Raw genomic sequence first — 18,666 nt, forward strand, 5'->3', positions numbered from 1 at the left:
AGGTTCATGGTGCCAACGTCCTGTCCTTGACTCTGTGCCAGGTTAAATGTGGAGAGCGCCCTGTTTTAAAGCTAAGCATTCAAAGGACTGCAGTCAGTGCTGAGTAACACCGTAGATTACTGAGAAAAAACATCAGTCAACCATGTACAATGTTTGCAGTCGGAGGGTTATGAAAAGTTTTTGAATGATTTCATGTCCATCTGGGGATTGCATTCAGTCATAATCCAACCATGGATGAGTCAGAAAATGGCTGACTTGTATAGACATCTACTGAAGCTTTAAATAATATGTTTTTTGCACTGCATACATAACTGGATGATACAATAAAGAGGTACAACTCCTAATCTTCTTAGAGTGCCCCAGTCAATAGATTACTACAAGGATGCATCTCGTGTAATGACATACTTGTGGCAAGTCAAAGTCACAGGAATGGAGGGAAGAAGGTTACTTGATAAAGACTTCTAGAGCTCAGATCCTCTTCTTACTCTGCAGATAAACCCTAAAAATATACCTCACTTAATCTTCTTAAGGGGCGTGTGGTAGGGGTTAGTCTTTGACTGCCTGATGGACAAAACACACACACACACACGCTGAGTCAGTCACAAAGTCTTAGAGAGCAACTTAATACCTGACACTCAACAGAAGGCTTTAACATCTCGAGGTTTGCTTTATGGTTTCTCGCTTGGAGTCAGTCTGCAGCCGAACTGTTTGGCTGGAGGTCTGGACAGCATGAGCATGTCAAGCCTTCTCAACCTCAGCAGCCTGGGCAGGATCTGCGGCTCCAGTCACACCAATGAAATGGTAGTTTTGGACCGGGTCAAGAGGAAGAACTCTGTCAGGCGCATGTCAATAATTGAAGATGGTGAAATTGCAGAAGTTCTCTACCTTATTCCTAGACAGAGCATGATGGAGCAGCTGCCTTTCATCAACCCCAATGATTACATCCTGTGTGAAAAGCTGGCTGGTGTACCTACAGAGATGTCAGGTAATGAATTGTTTGCTTCTCTATATGGTTGCAATGGGTGGTATCTTTACCATGAGGTACCCCCACTCATTGTTATATTGATGACTTGTCAATATTTGGAGATTAGAAGTATTTTGTAGATGTACCATATAACAAAAACATATTGATTAGATTGATCACCCCGACATGCTGACCCATCTAGACTTGTTCAACCCTCTGGCACCGTCTTAACCAGCTCTTTTGACTCTACACAAACATAAAGGCTTTGCATTCATTTCACAGATACTACTACTTAAGGAACAGTACAAGTATGTATATGCTTATCCACATTGTAAATGCCACCATCAATAACCTGGCTATAGAAGGTGTAGTTTATCTTGTGCTGTACAAGTTTCCTCACTATAGGAAACTGAAGAAAAGTCAAACCACTGTAATTAAGCCTGACATCTCTCTCAAAAATCACAAATCCATTCAACCAAATAACAATATCTCTGATAAATTTCTCATTAAAAGGCATCGCATGTTTAAAGTTGCCCTTTGATTGTGTCTAAAGTGTTTTAATGCGAATAAGAGCATTTCCCAATGCCACTCCTACTGTCCTCTTTGAGGGCACACTCTCACTCAGACACACACACACACACACACACACACACACACACACACACACACACACACACAATCACTACTGCTCTCTGTGTTTTGGACCACCCCTTTTCCTTTGTACTGGCAGTCCGGTATGTTCCTCTCCTCACTCTGAGCCGCTGCCCTGAGCGCTCCTGTACGGAAGTACAGAAATCAACTGTCATGAAAGAGAAAGGTAGACATTTTTCAGAGTGTGTGTGTGTGTGAGAGAGAGAGAGAGGATGAAAGGATGAGAAAGAAATGAAAGTTTGTCTGGTTGTGCATATTGATTTATGTTTGTCTTTATGTACTTTGAATTTGTTAGCAACTTGTTATTTAGTATACTGTTTTTGTCAAGCCACAAAGTCTTGGGGCTTGAGCCATGGTTACATTTTTGGCCACAGTGATGATAACTTCTGAAAAAAGTGACATCTTATTTATGCTAACTTTGTGGCTTAAGACTTGTGTGTTTAAATTTGCCAATTGTCCTTTTTTGCTTTCTGTGTGATGCCACCATAGAGGTACATTTTGATGGTTTTAAACAAATCAAGTATAGTTTATGACTTTATCTTGACTACTCTATGCTCCTGCAAACTGAAACATAATGGTCTTATGCTGTACCCTGTTATATTATTATTATTTGGTAAGGCTGAGATTTGGCTGTGTCGTAGCTCTGGTATATGTATTCTTAAAACAAAATTACATTATTTCATGCTCTACTTTTTATATTTTTGATCTAAAAAGACTCTCAAACCAAACATTCCCAAATCTAGAAACTACATTTGGGGATAAAAACTGTGGTCGCCAAGTGGGGGAATGTGCAAGCACAGCTGTTACAGTTTATCGTGGAGCATCATGCTTGGGTAAGACCAGCATGGGATTTTAGCAATACCTCTGAATTAAGCTGTGTTTTACCTTGGTTATTCTCTTTTGCAGTAACGGGGAACAAAGAGATGTTCTGTTGTGTGGAAACTGCTGTAGGGACTCTTTACCCAGCCTGAAAGAAGTTATTTTCACTTGCGCAACGATAATAAGTGACATAACATCGTGGAAAAAAAGCTGGCATTCATTTTGCTAAACTGGTGGCTAGTGAGATAAAAGCCTCCTGCCACTTGCCACCCTGATACACTAGCCTGATGCCCTCAAGAAACTACTGAAAATGCTCCACTGATACTGAATGGACGTAGTTAATATGAGCTTTTACAGCTCAAAATTATTGGGCTTTTTTTTTTTCTGTAGTGATAGCATCTGTAACTCTGAATCGAAGCATGTACCCATGCCTGTATGCTAGTCCAAAACATCTATAAGCAAGTCAAGCTCTTTCCAAGCGGGAAATGTAAAGCTGTGCGGGGCCATTTTTAGTGAATGAAAAAGACCTTAACATTTTCGTTGCTGTTCCATGTTATGTTCCTGGTAAACTGGGCGTTTCTGATTTGCGGGGGCATGATAACTTCATGTTGCTAAATTATGAATGCTTTCTAAAAATATTTGTACCCAAAAAACATTCAAAGCTTGTTACATTTCGGACAATGACATCATCCTGTAAACAGTAAGAAACTGAAGGGAAATATAAACGTTATTTCTAAAAACAGTGAGTAACACATAGAATGACCAAATACAGTTTGTATCCCGTGTAACACACACTCTAATATCATTGAAACAAAAACTGTTTTGTAGTACAACTAATCTCACTGTAAGGTCAAAATTATATTAGTACTGGTATACCATGCATAGCTTACATTTTACTTTATATTTACCTAAAAAAAACTCAAACTAGCCTCAAAACAATCTACATCATAAAATCTGGATGCTTAACGTAGATACTCCCTCACTCCTTACACACAGACACACACACACACACAAACACACACACAGATTTTCACGGCTGAAGATAGTGGGTTGTGTGATTAGCTGTCCGTCTCAGGTTTCTCTCCATTTGCTGTCTTTCTAAATCTACCATTTGCTAATACTTGACACCATATCAGCTTCACATTCTCGGAGAGAACAAGAAAGACTGGAAGACATTTTGGACTTTCCATCTGAGGACTCCACACATCAGTTTCACACAAGAACAAAAATAAAACTGACAATAAAAACATATTCACATTCCTAAACTGTAGCAGTCATTCTGTGCATTTCCCCATGGCAAATGGACCGCATGACTTTGTGTTGGCATCACAGCTCTGTCATTAACAAATATCTGAGGCATTTTGGGACAAAGGTCAGTTTGGCTGAGTTTTCAGTAACTGTTAGAGTGCCGTGGCCAGAAGGACAGGTTGCGTTCCCACTAGGATTTTAGTTAAATTTGCCAGAGATAATACTTATGTTCACAAAATTTTATGCAATTGCATGGCAGAATGTCAGAAGTTAGCTTTAAAATGTGCTTGTGCTAAAACTGAACATGAGTTCCTTTTCTTTCCCTTGACTTTCCTTATGTGCACATTGTGGCGGCGTAGAATTCCAATCACAATGTGAATCTTTCGTGTTTGCTTTTTCTTTTTTTTTAATCCTATAGCATGGTGAGCTAAATCCACATTTCAGAGCAGCAAAGCTGTTCTACTGGTGGAAATAATATCCAAATCTCAACGGAAATGTTCTTCAATGCATCCTGGCATGATGCAAACAATGACCAGGACCGAAGCATTCCTCCGTCAGAATGACCAACACTGCTTGTTTGATTACGTGAAAAGTTAGTTGCCAGGTTGTGTCTTTGTCACATAAAAAAATCACCATTAACACAGTTTGCATTGCAGTTAGATGGCTCATGGTGTGGAAGGTTATTATCGCCACAACACTGCATAATGTACACACTGGTTTTACTTGCGTCTTCACAACCATACAGCCAGCTACAGTGAAAGTTATATTAACCTCTCGGAGGAATGGTCTCTTAATCTAGTTTGTTACTACATGCTTGTTACCATAGTAACAAATCTCTACTGTAGTGGGGCAGACTTGGGGCCACATACCAGTGGTGCTTGACTAAATTTTCTCAGTGTTCACGAGGCTGAGTTAGGTAACCGGAAGAGTTCAGAAGAAATCTTCTCATCCTGCATTTTACGAACGGGAAAATCTTTCTGTTTAGATCAAATAAATTTGGACACAACTCATATATATAGATATTATTCCAGGTATATTTCCAGCTGTTAATTGCCTCATAAGGGAATTTGTTCTGGACACTTTTCTTACTTTTCTGTGACCAGCTGTGTACGAAAAAAGGAAAGTTCAAGTTCATGTGCCTGTTTGTTTGTACGCTGGGTGTCCACACACTGGCAGATGTCGCGCTCTCAACGTGCCACATTCTTTCCTCTGCTAATCACATTCAGGACCTCTCAAGTGGGCTGTGATTAGATTGTACAGGCATCCACTGCTTCTACTGCCATATAATCATGAAAGAGATAGAAGGAGAAGGAATGAGGGTGAGCTCCCGTCTCCGAAACCACAAGATCCGGTGTGACACATGGTTTGGCACAGAGGAGCCGATGCTCATGTAGAATATCCCTGCTGTTAGTGTTAAAATTTTTATCTCTCCGCAGAGAAATAATGGCTTATTTGTGAGCTCTTGTCTGTTTTTGTGAGGTAATAATCCCTTGGATTAAAGCGTCTACAGACTACTGTGACCCTGTGTATGTATGTATTTGTATATGTGTGTGTGTTTCTGTGCCAAAACAAAGCTAACTGTACATAATGTTCAGTTATGTAATCACTGAAAGGACAATTCTGAGGGACCACTGTATTGTAATGAACCGCTCAGCCAGAAAAAGGGTAAACCTGCTGTATGGACAGAGAGAGAGAGATGTTTCCTCTTTGGTTCAGGCTATAATATCTCAATTGCTATTGGATGGATTGTGCAGAAAATCATGGTCAACAGATGCTGAATCTTAATGACTTTGGTGACCTTACTTCCCTGACTTCCCCTGTGGTTGGCACAATCAGGTCGACATCTTGTGGTTTTGGTTGATAATGTATTAGTCGAGACTTAACTGATTCGCTTGCTCCTGTAGTGCTGCACGCTCAGGACGGCTGCCACCCATGTCCTGCAGTGGAAAAGCGGGTCATCCAGTGCTTCAGATGTGGGGAGGAATGCAAAGGAAAGGTGCTGCGAGTCCAGAACAATCACTTCCACATAAAATGTTTTAACTGCAAGGGTGAGTACCACCAATGTGTTGATGTGAGCAGGTGCACACGCACTTGCGGAGTGCCCCGCAGTCACACCTCCGTCCAAAAAGACTTTATACATTTCTCGGCAAGCTCAGTGGTGGGCTCCTTATATGTGTTGTGTGTCTACATTTGAGAGCAATCCAGTGAACAAAATTCCTCATGTGCATTGTAGCTAAATTGGTGGCTGTCTGGAATTTGTTATGATTCAATTCCTGACTTTTGCTCCAAATCATTTCTTGAAAAAAAGTCTGCTCTGTCACATGAATGACATCAGAAGCCTATTAATGCAATGTCTACTGGCACTGGTTATTAAGACTGGGGTATTAAGACTGTAGTGGGGTTTGAATTTAAATTTGGAATTTAAAACCCCATTGTTGACTCAGTTAAATTAAAACATGCATTAACAATTTTTACATGCAAGCAGTAACACAAGTAACATTTGATCTTTTAGGTTGCATTGAAACGGCTTCTTTTCAGCAGGTTAATTTTAAGTTGAACAGAGTTTGCTCTTGGTTTATTAGTTAGCCTCCGGGTGCCATCAAATTCAATTTATTACTGAACATTCGACATCTACAATGGGCTGTTGTGAGAACCTCCTGGGTTGTCAGACGGTCATTCACCGGAGTCACTCTGCTTCGTGGAAAACATATTTCCTCAACAGGCTATTGTCCCCGCTAATCAACACTGACAAGCTTCTCATGTTTTTGCCCTTTCATCGCACTGTGATGGTGTTTACAGCATGGAGAGAACAAAGAGACTTTCAGAGCAGAGAAGCTTTCAGGATTTATAACAGTGGGAAGACCTGGGGATGGGAGGGGTCTGTGGGCTTCACAGACTCAGAATTTGCTTAATTTGTTAAGAATCTAAGGCACTTGCTTTATGCATTACTTATCATCACATGTCAAACAAAAATCAATCCCACCTTTTAGGTTAATGGAATGTAGGAGCATGTTTGTGCATGTTTTATTCAGGCCTAAAAATAGAGTTTTTAAAATAAAACTCCAAATGTCCATTGTGACTGACTCACAGCAGGCCAGAAATAGAGCAGCATAAGTCTGTCCTTGGCATCTCAGTGCATTATGTTGTGGCAGGTTCCGAAGGACAGTGTCGGAAATGGGTTTGGTCGTATCAAATGACTCCAGGCAAGCGCAGAGAAGGCTGCCTCCATGTCAGAAGCATGTCGCAGGGTGGATCAGCATACACACACACACACACACACACACACACACACACACAGACATACAGACAGACACGTAGACACACTCGAATGCACACAAACACATAAACACTTCAGCAAGCGTGACATAACCATAAGGTCATACAGCCTAAATAGCATTTATCTCAGCCCTTTGATGGATTACGTAGCTGTTGTTTACTTGTCCTTGCGACAATAACCTGAAAAAACGCAGCAATTTAAACTGTAAATTCATAGTTACTGAGCCAAAATAAGAACTCAATTTATACAAAGTAGGTGTATCATATAACATGAACATACAAATACCTTGTCCAGATGCTTTTTAAAAAGGCTCACAAATAAATCAAAAGGGATGCTCTTAGAGTGAATTCTGGCTCATATAAGGTCAAACAGTTAGTGGATTTCAAAATAAAACAGAGGTAACTAATACCCAGATTATGCTACGTTAGATGCTGTATTTTGTTTTAAGTGTAGATGAGAGCATGGCTATTGAATGAGGCAGAAAAACAAAGAATTCAGTAATAAATCAGGACTGACTGGAATGAGATTATGAGTAATCATCAGGGTCTAATAATATATAACAAAGTAAAAGCAAATGAATATATTCTAGTATTCATTTGCTTTCTTGGCTAAAGGTTTCAATATTAATCTCTCTTTCTCCCTGTGCAAACGTGGGTCTGTGTGCAGTGTGTGGCTGCGACTTGGCTCAGACTGGCTTCTTCGTGAGGAATGGCGACTGCCTCTGTCCGCTGGACTTCCAGAGGCTTCACGGCACGCTCTGCATCAACTGCGGGGAATTTGTGGAGGGAGAGGTGGTCACAGTCTTGGGGAAGACCTATCACCCAGCCTGCTTTGTGTGCACCATTTGCAAGTAACTGAAAAAAACATAAAAAAATCCATATTGTTGGGAGTTTTAGTTTTGGAGACTGGATAACTATTTTTCCAAAGAATTGCGGGGTACACCTCTGTCTCTCTCTCTCTGTTTCTCAGGCAGCCCTTTCCTGCTGGGGATTGTGTCACCTTCAGTGGAAGAGACTGCCTCTGTCAGCGCTGCATTCGACCCATGTCTCCTACTCCTAACGACATCAACTATTCCAGTAGTGAGTGCTTTCTTGAGTATGAGAGTGAGTGTTCTTATCAAAAACATTTATTCGTGAGGCTTTCAAATAGATCAGAGAGTTTCATCCCTTGCAGACGTAATCAGTCAGTGGATTATGCAATGAACACTGGCCAGCTGTGGCTCCTGTGCCAGCTGCCTGTTTATTTAGTTTATCCTGTGATGAAGAGTCGTTCAAGGTCTGTGCCACATGTCAACCTCCTTCATCATAGAGAGATAAAATCTTTACATTTTTCCCGCACATGACACATCTTATTAAATTCCAATGTGTGTGTTTCAGTCCTCAAGCTTACGTGTTTTTATAACTGGATAACAAGTCATTTGAGATCATCCACGAGAAGTCTGACTCAGGAGATTACTTGTCATTTCTGGAAAGCACACTTTCTGTCTGCACACTGTCAGAAATGCAGGATAAACATTGTCCATAATTCCTGTTAGATCTCCTCCAGGCAGACTGGATATTTCTTCCACAACACAGAGTTTACATTACCTTACAAACCTGGTCATTCCCCTGGAACCCTGCCAGGCCAATGACTCACTATGGACTAGGAGATGCCGTAGAACTCAACTCTTCACCTCAACTTGACCTTATCCACCACAGCTATGGATACAACTGGGATCAATGCGGGATCCAGGCTCACAAAGCGTCTGGATTAAGAGGATCTCTCTGCAGGACTGAACAGAAAGAAGCTTGTTTGAAAAAAAAATCTACAGGAAAAAGCAGAAAGAGCAAAGAGCTCTAGTCCTGTGATATCAGATGGATGTTTACTTTTAATGTTCAATTTTAATGTTCAGTGAGGTACAGGATCTAATATACAGTATCACCCGAACAACTGGGCCTAATATATTTAGGGTAATATGAGTTTTTAAAAAACGTGAATTTAAAAAAAGGCAAGAGCATGTTTGGAGTCCCTCAATGAGTATGTATGTGTGTGTTTTCAGACTGCACTGGCTGTGGCAGAGACATCAAGAATGGCCAGGCTCTGTTAGCCTTGGGTGGCCAGTGGCACCTTGGCTGCTTCAAGTGCAAAGCCTGCAGCAAAGTGCTGAGCGGAGAATACATCAGCAAGTACATGCAAATCGCTCATTCATACCTTCTCTTATTCATGATCCTCCCTCTACCTATCTTGAACTAGTAAATGCACCATGAATATCAGGGATACAGTCAAAATCCTTTTCTAGGTGTCAGCGATGAAAGAAAAAAGTATTAGGAAAATTTTTTTTTTCAATGAGAAAAGATAGAATTACTGCATCTACAGACTATGTGCAACCAATACATAAATAAGAGGATATGTTTTTTAATATTAAATGTTCCATCTTCCAGAGATGGTGTTCCCTACTGTGAGAGAGACTACCAGATTCAGTTTGGGGTACAGTGTGAAGCATGTCAGAAGTTTATAACAGGAAAAGTCCTCGAGGTAAGACAGGTTCACTCGCGCTGAAGAGTCATGCTCCTGTTTTTATTTGAATTTTGTACCTGGTGCTACTGGTATACATTTTGTGACTAATCTTTTTCTCAAAAGCCCTCAATAGATGTGCTTTAAACAACACTTCTAAATCCTGCACAAATATTAACTTTCTGTCTGTGGAAAAGAATGTGCTCCTACCTTGCACATTTTCATGCAATTTGTGTGTATATGCAATCTATGTGAAGCTTTTACCTTTCTCATTATCTGCTCTAGGCAGGGGACAAACATTATCACCCGAGCTGTGCGAGATGCAGCCGATGTGACAAAATGTTCAGAGAAGGAGAAGAAATGTATCTGCAAGGTCAGTTTAAGATTACAGCCATTCTGTGAATGTACACTTTACTTACTCATGGTGAGAATATGGATTTGGTCTTGGAAAAATGCATAAACTCAAAGTCTTGTTCGTTAAGAACAACAAAGTGTTGTAACTGTTGTAACTGTAATTTATTTTTGCCATAATGGCCGCAGTAGCTAACTGCTAATTGTTCACAGGATCAACAGTCTGGCACCCGAACTGCAGAGACAACAGCAGAACTGAGGACAGTTACAGGGTAACTTCTCCCTAACTTAACACTCAGCTTTAGTTCTATGTGTGAAATGCAGTTAAATATAAGCATGACATGATACCATTCCTGCAGCTTTCTCGAAATAAGATGTTAATATCCAGCTGTTGCGACCGATGTTACAAAGAGGATCTGAGTGTGATGTCTGTGTAAATTGTTGTCCCACATGATGAAGACTTTTTGATAAAGTCTTTACACATTCTCTTCCTTCCCAGGTCAGCAGACCAAAAACACCTTGTCTTGATTTCCTTTTCTCTCCACATGAACTGAAGGTTAATATTGTGAGCTAGTCTGCTGTTTGCACTGATGGTTTTCTAGAGTGAGCAGCCTGTAATCTCAGAGTTTGAGATTAACCACACATGCTTGTTTCACATGCAACATGAACTATTTTCTCTTTTGCATCTAAGAGTGATTAAGAAGAGCTTTTAATTTGTAGAGCAACTATATAATTATGTGCAATAATTATTGCATTGTATACGTAAGATTTTAAAAGGAAGTTAGCGGTGGCATTTGAACTTTCTTCGTTGACAGTGCTGCTTGCTTGGCTGTGTTCATCTCTGGCCTTGCAATCTACTAGAGCCGGCACAATTTAACATACACCAGTGTGCTCTTTTACTCTGTTGTTATCTGTTTGTGTGATATTATCGCACAAATAGGCAGAAACATTTTTTAAATGAATTACAATACCGAACAGTGCACTTATGCTCTATTGTCCCAGGTCTGTACTGTACAATACGTTTGAGAGGAAAGCAGGTCCAGATATAATGAAAGCACCAAGTTGTGTGTGCATGTGAAGAGATGTCGAGAGAGCACATTGCAAGCTGATTGTATACCAATATCTAAGCAAAATCAGAAAGTGCTGTTTCTCAGTTAAAACATCATACGAATCAAACTAACACACCTTTTTTTTTTTTTTTTTTTTTTTTTTAATATCCTTAGCCCACTAGATCCTCATCTGAAAGCTCCTGTTCCAGACCGGGCTCATGCACTCCAGGGAGTCCTGGTCGAACAATCTGTGTAAGTTCTGTTGACAACATCTGTTCAGCGTCTTCCCGGGTGCACAATTCACCACGGGCTGATTTACGTTTTCGTTTATCCCTTTATTTATACAGGGGAGTCGCACGGACAAAGTGTCTCTCTTGCAAGATATTTCTTTTTGACTGTAATTGATTACATCTAGGAAAAAGAGCCAATGTGAAAAAAAAACAAAAAAACATTTGAAGAATCTTAAAAGCAATTACATCTTTCCGTAAACATATATTTTCAACTTTACCTTGACTGATCGGAACTAGTTTCATCTTGCTTGTGAGAGAAAAATGTGATTTCAATTGTGGTTGAATGATGACGAGCCTATGCTATTTAAATTTTCTCAATTAGTTTATTAATATATTGAGAAGATCAACCACACATTGAAAAGGAATTTAGATTTATTTGCATAATCAATTTGAATGCATTGTCAATTCAGATTGAACTTGATTAGAAAAACAACCTGGTGCTGTCAGTATCCTTTTGTTTCCTCCACCCACTCTCTTGTGATCTATATGATCCATGCTTGTATGGAATAAACTTTACCCCCATCCAGTCACCACAAAATATGAGCCTATAACAATTTACCTTTTTTATATTTGAAAGCCTGAGAACTAATTTTTAGAGGAAAACAGGAACAGGTCCAACAGTAGATGATCATTTTACAGAATAATACAATCTGTTCACATCATGTGCCAAAGTCAGATCAACATGGTGTTGTGGGATTAAAGTTTCATTTCCTCTGTGTCCTTCTCCTCACCCCCGTCTTCTCCCTGTCCTCCCTGTCCTGGTCCCAGGCAAAAGTAGATAATGAGATCATTGATTACCGAGACTTAGCAGCAATTCCCAGAGTCAAGGCTATATATGATATAGAGCATCCTGATATGATATCCTATAAGTCTGTCAACGACAACTCCTCTGCTTTGGACAACAAAGGCAACAGACAGGACAGGCAAAACCCTGCAGAGGTAACTTCATTCAATGCTCCAAGTCATATCCAGTGATATGTTTGTGTGTCAGTGTTTTGCTGTTTTTTTTTTTCTTGGTTTGGTTTATATGAGCAATAGTGCTTCCTAATTCATTTATTACATTAACTAAATACTTCAAATGTGTAAGTCAAAATCATAGCAGGTATACAGGATACTTGCTCTCTACTTACATTTTACATTTTTAAGAATCTGAGCCTGCATTAATGATCACTAATCATTAGCCAAAAATACCTTTACAATCAAATCCTTTTGTTTCCTACCTGTCATATGTCTGCCTGCATGTGAAAACCTCATAACTCCAAGCTTGGTGATTTTTCAAATTTAGTTGAAGGATTACAGAGTTAAGAATATAATATGCGTCCTCCTCTTATAACAATAAATTAAAAAAAATTAAAAAAAATGCATAGTGGTTAGGATGAGGTCAGATTGTTTTTCTCCACATCTGACAAGTTTGGAGCTACAAGGTTTTTACTTTAACTTACAATATGTATATTGATGTAGCAGTCAGTTAATACACTAATTTTTCTTCTTCTGTCTTTCTGATATAGTCAACAGGAAATGTCTCCGACACCACAGAGGTAAATGTTTTTTATCAACTTTACACATGAAATATATTATGTACCCACATTAAAAACATGTTCATTTAACACTCAATGATACAAAAGAGATTTAATTTGTAGCATATTTTAAATGTTTTGTGATTGTGTGTGTGTGTGTGTGTGTGTGTGTGTGTGTGTGTGTGTGTGTGTGTGTGTGTGTGTGTGTGTGTGTGTGTGTGTGTGTGTGTTTCTATTTTCCAGGAGAGTTTTGAATTGAGAAAGTGCATACCAAAATCCCGAAGCCACGGATCTTTTGGAGTTCAGGCAATGTACAATCGTCACAGCTACATTCCAACTCTGTCCAAATCCCCACAACACTTCCACAGGCCAGGTGAGAGAATCGCCCCAAAGTAAATGATCTCAATCTTCATATCACCTTTGGAAAGAGCTTGATCCTCCTCTGCTCACATTTTTCTCTGTTGCACCACCTTCCCTTGTCTCCACAACTCTTCGTCCTCCTTCCACTTCTTTCGTTGAATAACAAACAGGGCTGATGCTTTCTCCTTCTCTATTCTCTGGCAACAGAGACACCTGCTCCACTTCCCCTTTATGTCACCATTTTCTCCCTGAAACCAAAGGTAAGACCCCCCCCCCCCGCAACCCCTCTCTTCCACTCTGCTATTGGTAACCTTCTGTTATCTTTGCATTTCCTATCCAACACTTATATCCAACTACTTTATGCAATTAACTACAAAGGGGCAGTTGTGAGGGCAATGGTAGAGTATGGATGAATACAACACCCAAACTACTAAGAGCAAACTGGTTTAAGTTTTAAGGGGCAGCGTTGGAATTTATATCACAGGCAGAGGAGGATGGTACAGAGATGTGATTCCCGTTTTTTCTTAGAAAAACACTGAGCCATCTAGTGGTCAAAGTTCACAGAACGTGTCAGTCGCACACAAACACTCCTCACGTCACAGCTTTACCCGTGGAGACAGCGCTGTTCAAACATCTAGATGCCTCCTTCAAATATTTCTTTTTATTTTCCCATTTTGCATAATTTGATTCTTTCTTTTCTCTGGTTTGATTGATTAAATATTAATAATTAATATTCCTGTGCCAAACTTCAATCACACATCCCTCTATAGCCGCGCCTATTTATAGCAGTGCTGTGACTTTTTAAAGCCTGTTTTATCATGTGTGTGGACGAGATACTAAAAAGCTTTGAAAAGCAATCGCTGGCATGTGTTTTTGGTGGGAAGTGAAGATCACTCACAACCCACATGCAGCCCACAGGGCCTTGATTTCTATACACAGCAGCGAGCGGAATGTATCTTTATTTAGTCTATTTTAGTCTTTATTTAGCCAACTTTTTTGAGAAAATAAACGCACTGATGCTCTGATATAAAATAGTTTTATTCTGAACCAAGTTTAGTGTCTGTATTTTATCTACATTGGTTGGCTTTTTCGGAGAAAATCAAGTTATTCTGTCCTTTAAACCAAAACAAACAAAAAAACAAACAAAATCTGTGTAATTGCATTTTACTTACTAAGCAAAAAATTGGTGTTAAGTTGCCCCTTTGGAATATTTGTTTAAAACATTGACAGGGAAAAACAAGTGTTTTGGCAGCTAGCTGCCAAAGAGACACTGCATTATTTTGTGTCTGTTGCATAATATTTTAGAATGAAATATCTGCTAACTCTGCTTTCTTTTCTATCTGCAGATGAAGGCTTCCACATGTACAGGAGGCCACCAATTTATAAACAGCAAGGTATAGTATGACTTTTTCATCTTTCAGTTAAACTTTGAAACCTTAACATGAGTGATGCTTGAAGCAGTTAAAAGTAAAATTTAAACCTACCAACTTTTATCTCAGTTGTGTTGTTCCAAAGAATATATATTTGTATCCTTGTAGATTTTTTATAACATTGATTTTTCTCATTGCCTGGACTCTTCTTACTTGTGTTTACACTTAAAGTAAAGCTAGTAAAACATAATTATGAATACTCTGCAGACAAGACCGTGAGTAAAGATTAACATTTGTGTTGTGCTTCAGTTATAGCTGATTGTACACTTCAGTTGTTGTCATCACCTTTGTGTCTGTGTTGTCCGAGGACTTCACACGTTTAAAACGCTGATTTAATAAAGGGTCCTGTAAGTTAGCTATGGCTGGTTGGACCAAACAGCAGGGCAGCCAAGGACTATTTGACTCCTCTAGTGTCCTGGCCCATAACTGCTGTGTAAGGTCAAGCTACTATGAGTTAGCATACGATGTGTTTAAGTTAACGGCAAATAATTTGGCTAACAGTTTTAAAGGTAGCCTAGTCTAACCTAAACAATGGGCTGTTTAGTAAAAATGTGAATATAAAATAAAGGTTTTATTGAAAATGAAAATAGAAAAATAGAGCAGTACTTCGAAGTCAGTTTTACTGAACAATTAGCAAAAGGCTAAGAAAAGAACTTGGCGAGGTACTTGCCTAGTACGTTTACATTCACTCAACGAGTCTGAGAAAGGTATGAGACTGAGTATATGTTTTCTCATGGTTAACTGATCCAACTGCTGCTACACTTTCACATAGATCCGAAGTCCTCCACATCCAAAACATCCTCTTTGCCTGGATACGGTCGCAATGGCCTCCATCCGGTAAGAGCAACATTACTCACCTAACTGTCTCTTCAGTTTTACTGTATAAGGCTGTTAAGCGACATTCCCTTGATTCAGCAGGCTGAATTTAGTACAAATGTATGTGTATATATATCATTTTGGAGTACTTTTGTTTTTAAGTTTTACTAAATCAAAAACATGATGTCCAGCCAGCTAACCTTATTCTTTATATTGTATATATAAAATAAGTGTTTTAATGTTTTTGCTTTTCATTAAGCCACAATCAGCTGATTTCTCCCCCTACAACAGTGACAGATTCAGAGGTAAGTCTGTAAACGTCTCTATTACTTATCATGGACGTTGTCAATCACTACAATATTAAATCAGCGAATAAAAATTAATTGTGTGTTGCTTTTGCGTTTTCTTTTCCCTTGCCTTTCAGATTTTAAGGTATGTGAAAGGAGTGGAGGAATGGAGTTTTATGTGATCTTGAATCCCTGGTTATGCTTCTTTTCCTGTTTAGTTTACTGCATTGCCAAACGACTGACTTCATCTCGCTCTCTGCATCTGCATGTTTAAAGAAATGTACAGTTAACTCCGCTTCAGAGTTGTCCTTGTATATATCTGCATTGATTGATGAGGTTTAGCTATTACATAACTGACCCTATAATCACACATCTTATAAATATGCTTTACTAACAGTAATCTGGCCATTTGGCTTTTAGCTTTGAGGTTATTAAACCTGCCATGACGTTTTCCTATTGCATGTGTTTGTTTCATTCTTTAGCTCATCCATGACGGTCAATATCCTCTAACAAGAATGGACAGAGGAGTGTCTATGCCTAATTTGTTGGAACCAAAAGCAAGTATTATTTGTATATTCATGCTTTTGCTACCATTTCATTTCTCTGCCAAACTGTGTACGAGAGGAGCGTTTTCAATGCAAAGACTTAACATGTTCTGTACATATAAACCTTTAAAGATTGTAGGTGAGAAAAACAATAATAAATACGAATAATACTTCAGTGCAATCCAATGGAGCTTAGGATAGAGTTCAAAAACAAGCTTGCTAGTTTTATAGCTGTAGGACAGTGCTGAGTGCGCTGAGGTTTCGAGGACAAATTCATTAGCATCCTTCCTTTATAGCAGAATATGTGAAAATACACTGACTCTTTTGAGAAAAAGGCTGATATGTACAGGACCTTGACAGTGTTTTTCTTCTCTGAAGGCTGATCCGCTGGTATTATAGACTTCAAATATCCAAGCTAACTGTGCCATGGTTTTACAACAGATACATATTTGCATGGTACTTGATGTTCTGACTCCATCTCCAACTCAATAGCTCATAGCATAAATGTACAAAAGACTGTGTTTTGGTGTATCGTATGTGATAATCAACTTATAAAGCATTCTCAACCACTCTCCGTTTTGTCAAGGTCTACCCGTATGAAATGCTCACAGTTGCTAATAGAGGAAGAGTGAAGCTTCCGAAGGATGTTGACAGAACAAGACTTGAGGTACGGAAAAATGTGAGAAAAGCATTCGTGCAATGCAACACATATGTCTTTTTTAAGTAAGTAGTAAGTGTAAGTTTTATTTTAGAATAAGAAATACCATCCCCATACAGGCTTGTAAAATTAATTTTCATCCGATGGGCTTGAAACCACCTACACCTACAAAGCAAATCCCTTTTTTTCCCACGCACACATTTTCCATGCACATGTGCTGAACTTGTTTCTTTTCTAATAATTCAGTAAAGTTTTACAGAAAATGAATCTATAGTTGAGCTACAGTGCAACTTTTCTACAATAGCTTTATTCTTTTATTCTCTCTTCTCTCCTTTGTAGTGCCACCTTTCCCCAGATTCATTCTTTGAGATCTTTGGCATGGATATTCAAGAGTTTGACAGACTTCCACTCTGGAAACGTAATGACATGAAGAAGACGGCAAATCTCTTCTAAATGCTGACTAATGCATGTTTTAATTCAATGTTAATATGCAATACATGTCAAGTTCTGATGAACCTTTATGTTTATTTCTTCTCATTTGGCACAAAAGTTAGAAATCTTTTGCCTAAGAACTGCACGAATCACAACTTTACAGGGCCACAACACTGTGTTTCCCAGTTAGTCTCTGTAGGCTGTTGGAATAAATGATGGTTAAAGTTGTAATACCTCAAAGCAAATATGAACATGAGAACTCAACTTCGCTATAGTGTTGGCTTCAGTAACAGAGAGCCATTATTTGTCTTTCCTATGTCAGCCCTGTCTCCCCAGGAATTACGTTCATATTGGACGATTCAGCTGAATATAATTTATACTCATTCATCATAAACAGAACAGGTAGTTTTGTGTTTATGCAACTTAGCAAAAAGTATGCATCCTGTTTCAGACCGACAGTTGAAGTCATTCAAGTGATCTCTAAAAAATACTGTTACTGTTAGTGTGTTTTTACTGTACTGATGAAGGCGCCAGATCTCTAAAATGCTTACACAGTATATTGCTTGGGAATAATTGTGCAAAACCTTGGATTAACTTCGATATCAAAGTTTTTGAGGACAACTAATGTTTTGATTATTCCTAAAATGTCTGCAAACGGCAGCTACAAGATGATGGGCAAGGTCTGGTTAAGGTCAGGCCCCCAAAACATGTACAACATGAACATACTCTACCTGAAACGACATTTTCATTGGTGTACTTTTCTGCTTGCCTTCTGAAAAATAGGGAATTACTTACTTCGGAACACAGAGTTTGAGCGTGTGTAGGGTATTTATGGTGTTTAAAGTCAGTCACATTCATGTCAAAAATGTTTTTTTTTTTGGTTAAGGTTTGTGAAGTCTAAAGCCTTTGTCGATCATTAGTGCTACCCCCTTATGAATAATGCTTCCCATGATAGCTGATTCATAGTGTAGTGACCAGGTACATGAAATGGACATAACCTGTCATCAACACGTAATTCTGATAAAAGATAGTGGATTGTTCCCTGACAGCTGGATGAATTTTACCCATATTCTCATTGTTATTGGTATTGTTACTCAGTTGAAACTTATTTTGTTTTCTCCTGGTTACACAAACAACGTGTTTCAGCACAAAACTGAATAGAGAAAATATGTAAGAACTGTATTTCTGAGTCAGTAAGTTAGGATTGTTGATTGATGATTTAAGAGTTATTGTTGTTTTATGTTGCACCCTTACTTGGTTGTGGTAAACTGTATGTATGTTTGACATTGCTGTTTGAGCACACCACCTTAAGAACCCTAAATAAAACCTTGCACTTCTTTCAAGCTGAGTAAATGCGTGGCTTTTCCTTGACAGGTTGAATTAGGTTGTGTATGCACACTAGAGTGTTTTGAGCACATACTTTTCCGCATAATTTCAAGTTTTTGGTGCATCTCCCAGAGGAATCTCACAGTCTGGATC

The 18,666-nt window shown here is 38.9% G+C and overlaps 1 protein-coding gene across 9 annotated transcripts; it reads left to right on the forward strand.

Moving 5' to 3' along the window:
• The first annotated feature begins 729 nt into the window (after window positions 1–729).
• LOC120794353 (actin-binding LIM protein 1-like) lies at window positions 730–18,526 on the forward strand. Of its 9 annotated transcripts, none has more exons than XM_040135351.1 (21): window positions 736–985; window positions 5,587–5,730; window positions 7,626–7,809; window positions 7,929–8,038; window positions 8,998–9,124; window positions 9,380–9,473; window positions 9,738–9,825; window positions 10,017–10,075; window positions 10,303–10,359; window positions 11,027–11,104; window positions 11,911–12,081; window positions 12,651–12,680; window positions 12,903–13,032; window positions 13,190–13,279; window positions 14,366–14,413; window positions 15,222–15,286; window positions 15,525–15,570; window positions 15,690–15,697; window positions 16,035–16,109; window positions 16,684–16,764; window positions 17,095–18,526. In XM_040135351.1, exons 1-21 carry the CDS (start codon window positions 736–738, stop codon window positions 17,206–17,208), a joined length of 2,049 nt encoding a protein of 682 aa, XP_039991285.1. In that variant the 3' UTR covers window positions 17,209–18,526. The 9 variants fall into 9 exon arrangements, 8 of the variants coding, with proteins under 8 accessions (XP_039991288.1, XP_039991285.1, XP_039991286.1 ...); XM_040135355.1 differs by lacking the exon at window positions 736–985 and adding an exon at window positions 1,696–1,781; XM_040135354.1 differs by lacking the exon at window positions 13,190–13,279 and having other exon boundaries at window positions 730–985.
• Window positions 18,527–18,666: the final 140 nt, after the last annotated feature.

Source organism: Xiphias gladius, chromosome 9 (assembly GCF_016859285.1).
Source record: "Xiphias gladius isolate SHS-SW01 ecotype Sanya breed wild chromosome 9, ASM1685928v1, whole genome shotgun sequence".
In the NCBI taxonomy this organism is placed as follows: domain Eukaryota; kingdom Metazoa; phylum Chordata; class Actinopteri; order Istiophoriformes; family Xiphiidae; genus Xiphias; species Xiphias gladius.

What these genes read in the sequence shown, in the direction of transcription:
- LOC120794353 (XM_040135351.1), top strand. Translation starts at nt 736, where the DNA reads ATGTCAAGCCTTCTCAACCTCAGCAGCCTGGGCAGGATCTGCGGCTCC. An exon ending in GAACTGAGGACAGTTACAGG is followed by an intron (nt 10,076 to 10,302) that starts GTAACTTCTCCC and finishes CTTCCTTCCCAG; the next exon opens with GTCAGCAGACCAAAAACACC. An exon ending in ACAACACTTCCACAGGCCAG is followed by an intron (nt 13,033 to 13,189) that starts GTGAGAGAATCG and finishes AATAACAAACAG; the next exon opens with GGCTGATGCTTTCTCCTTCT.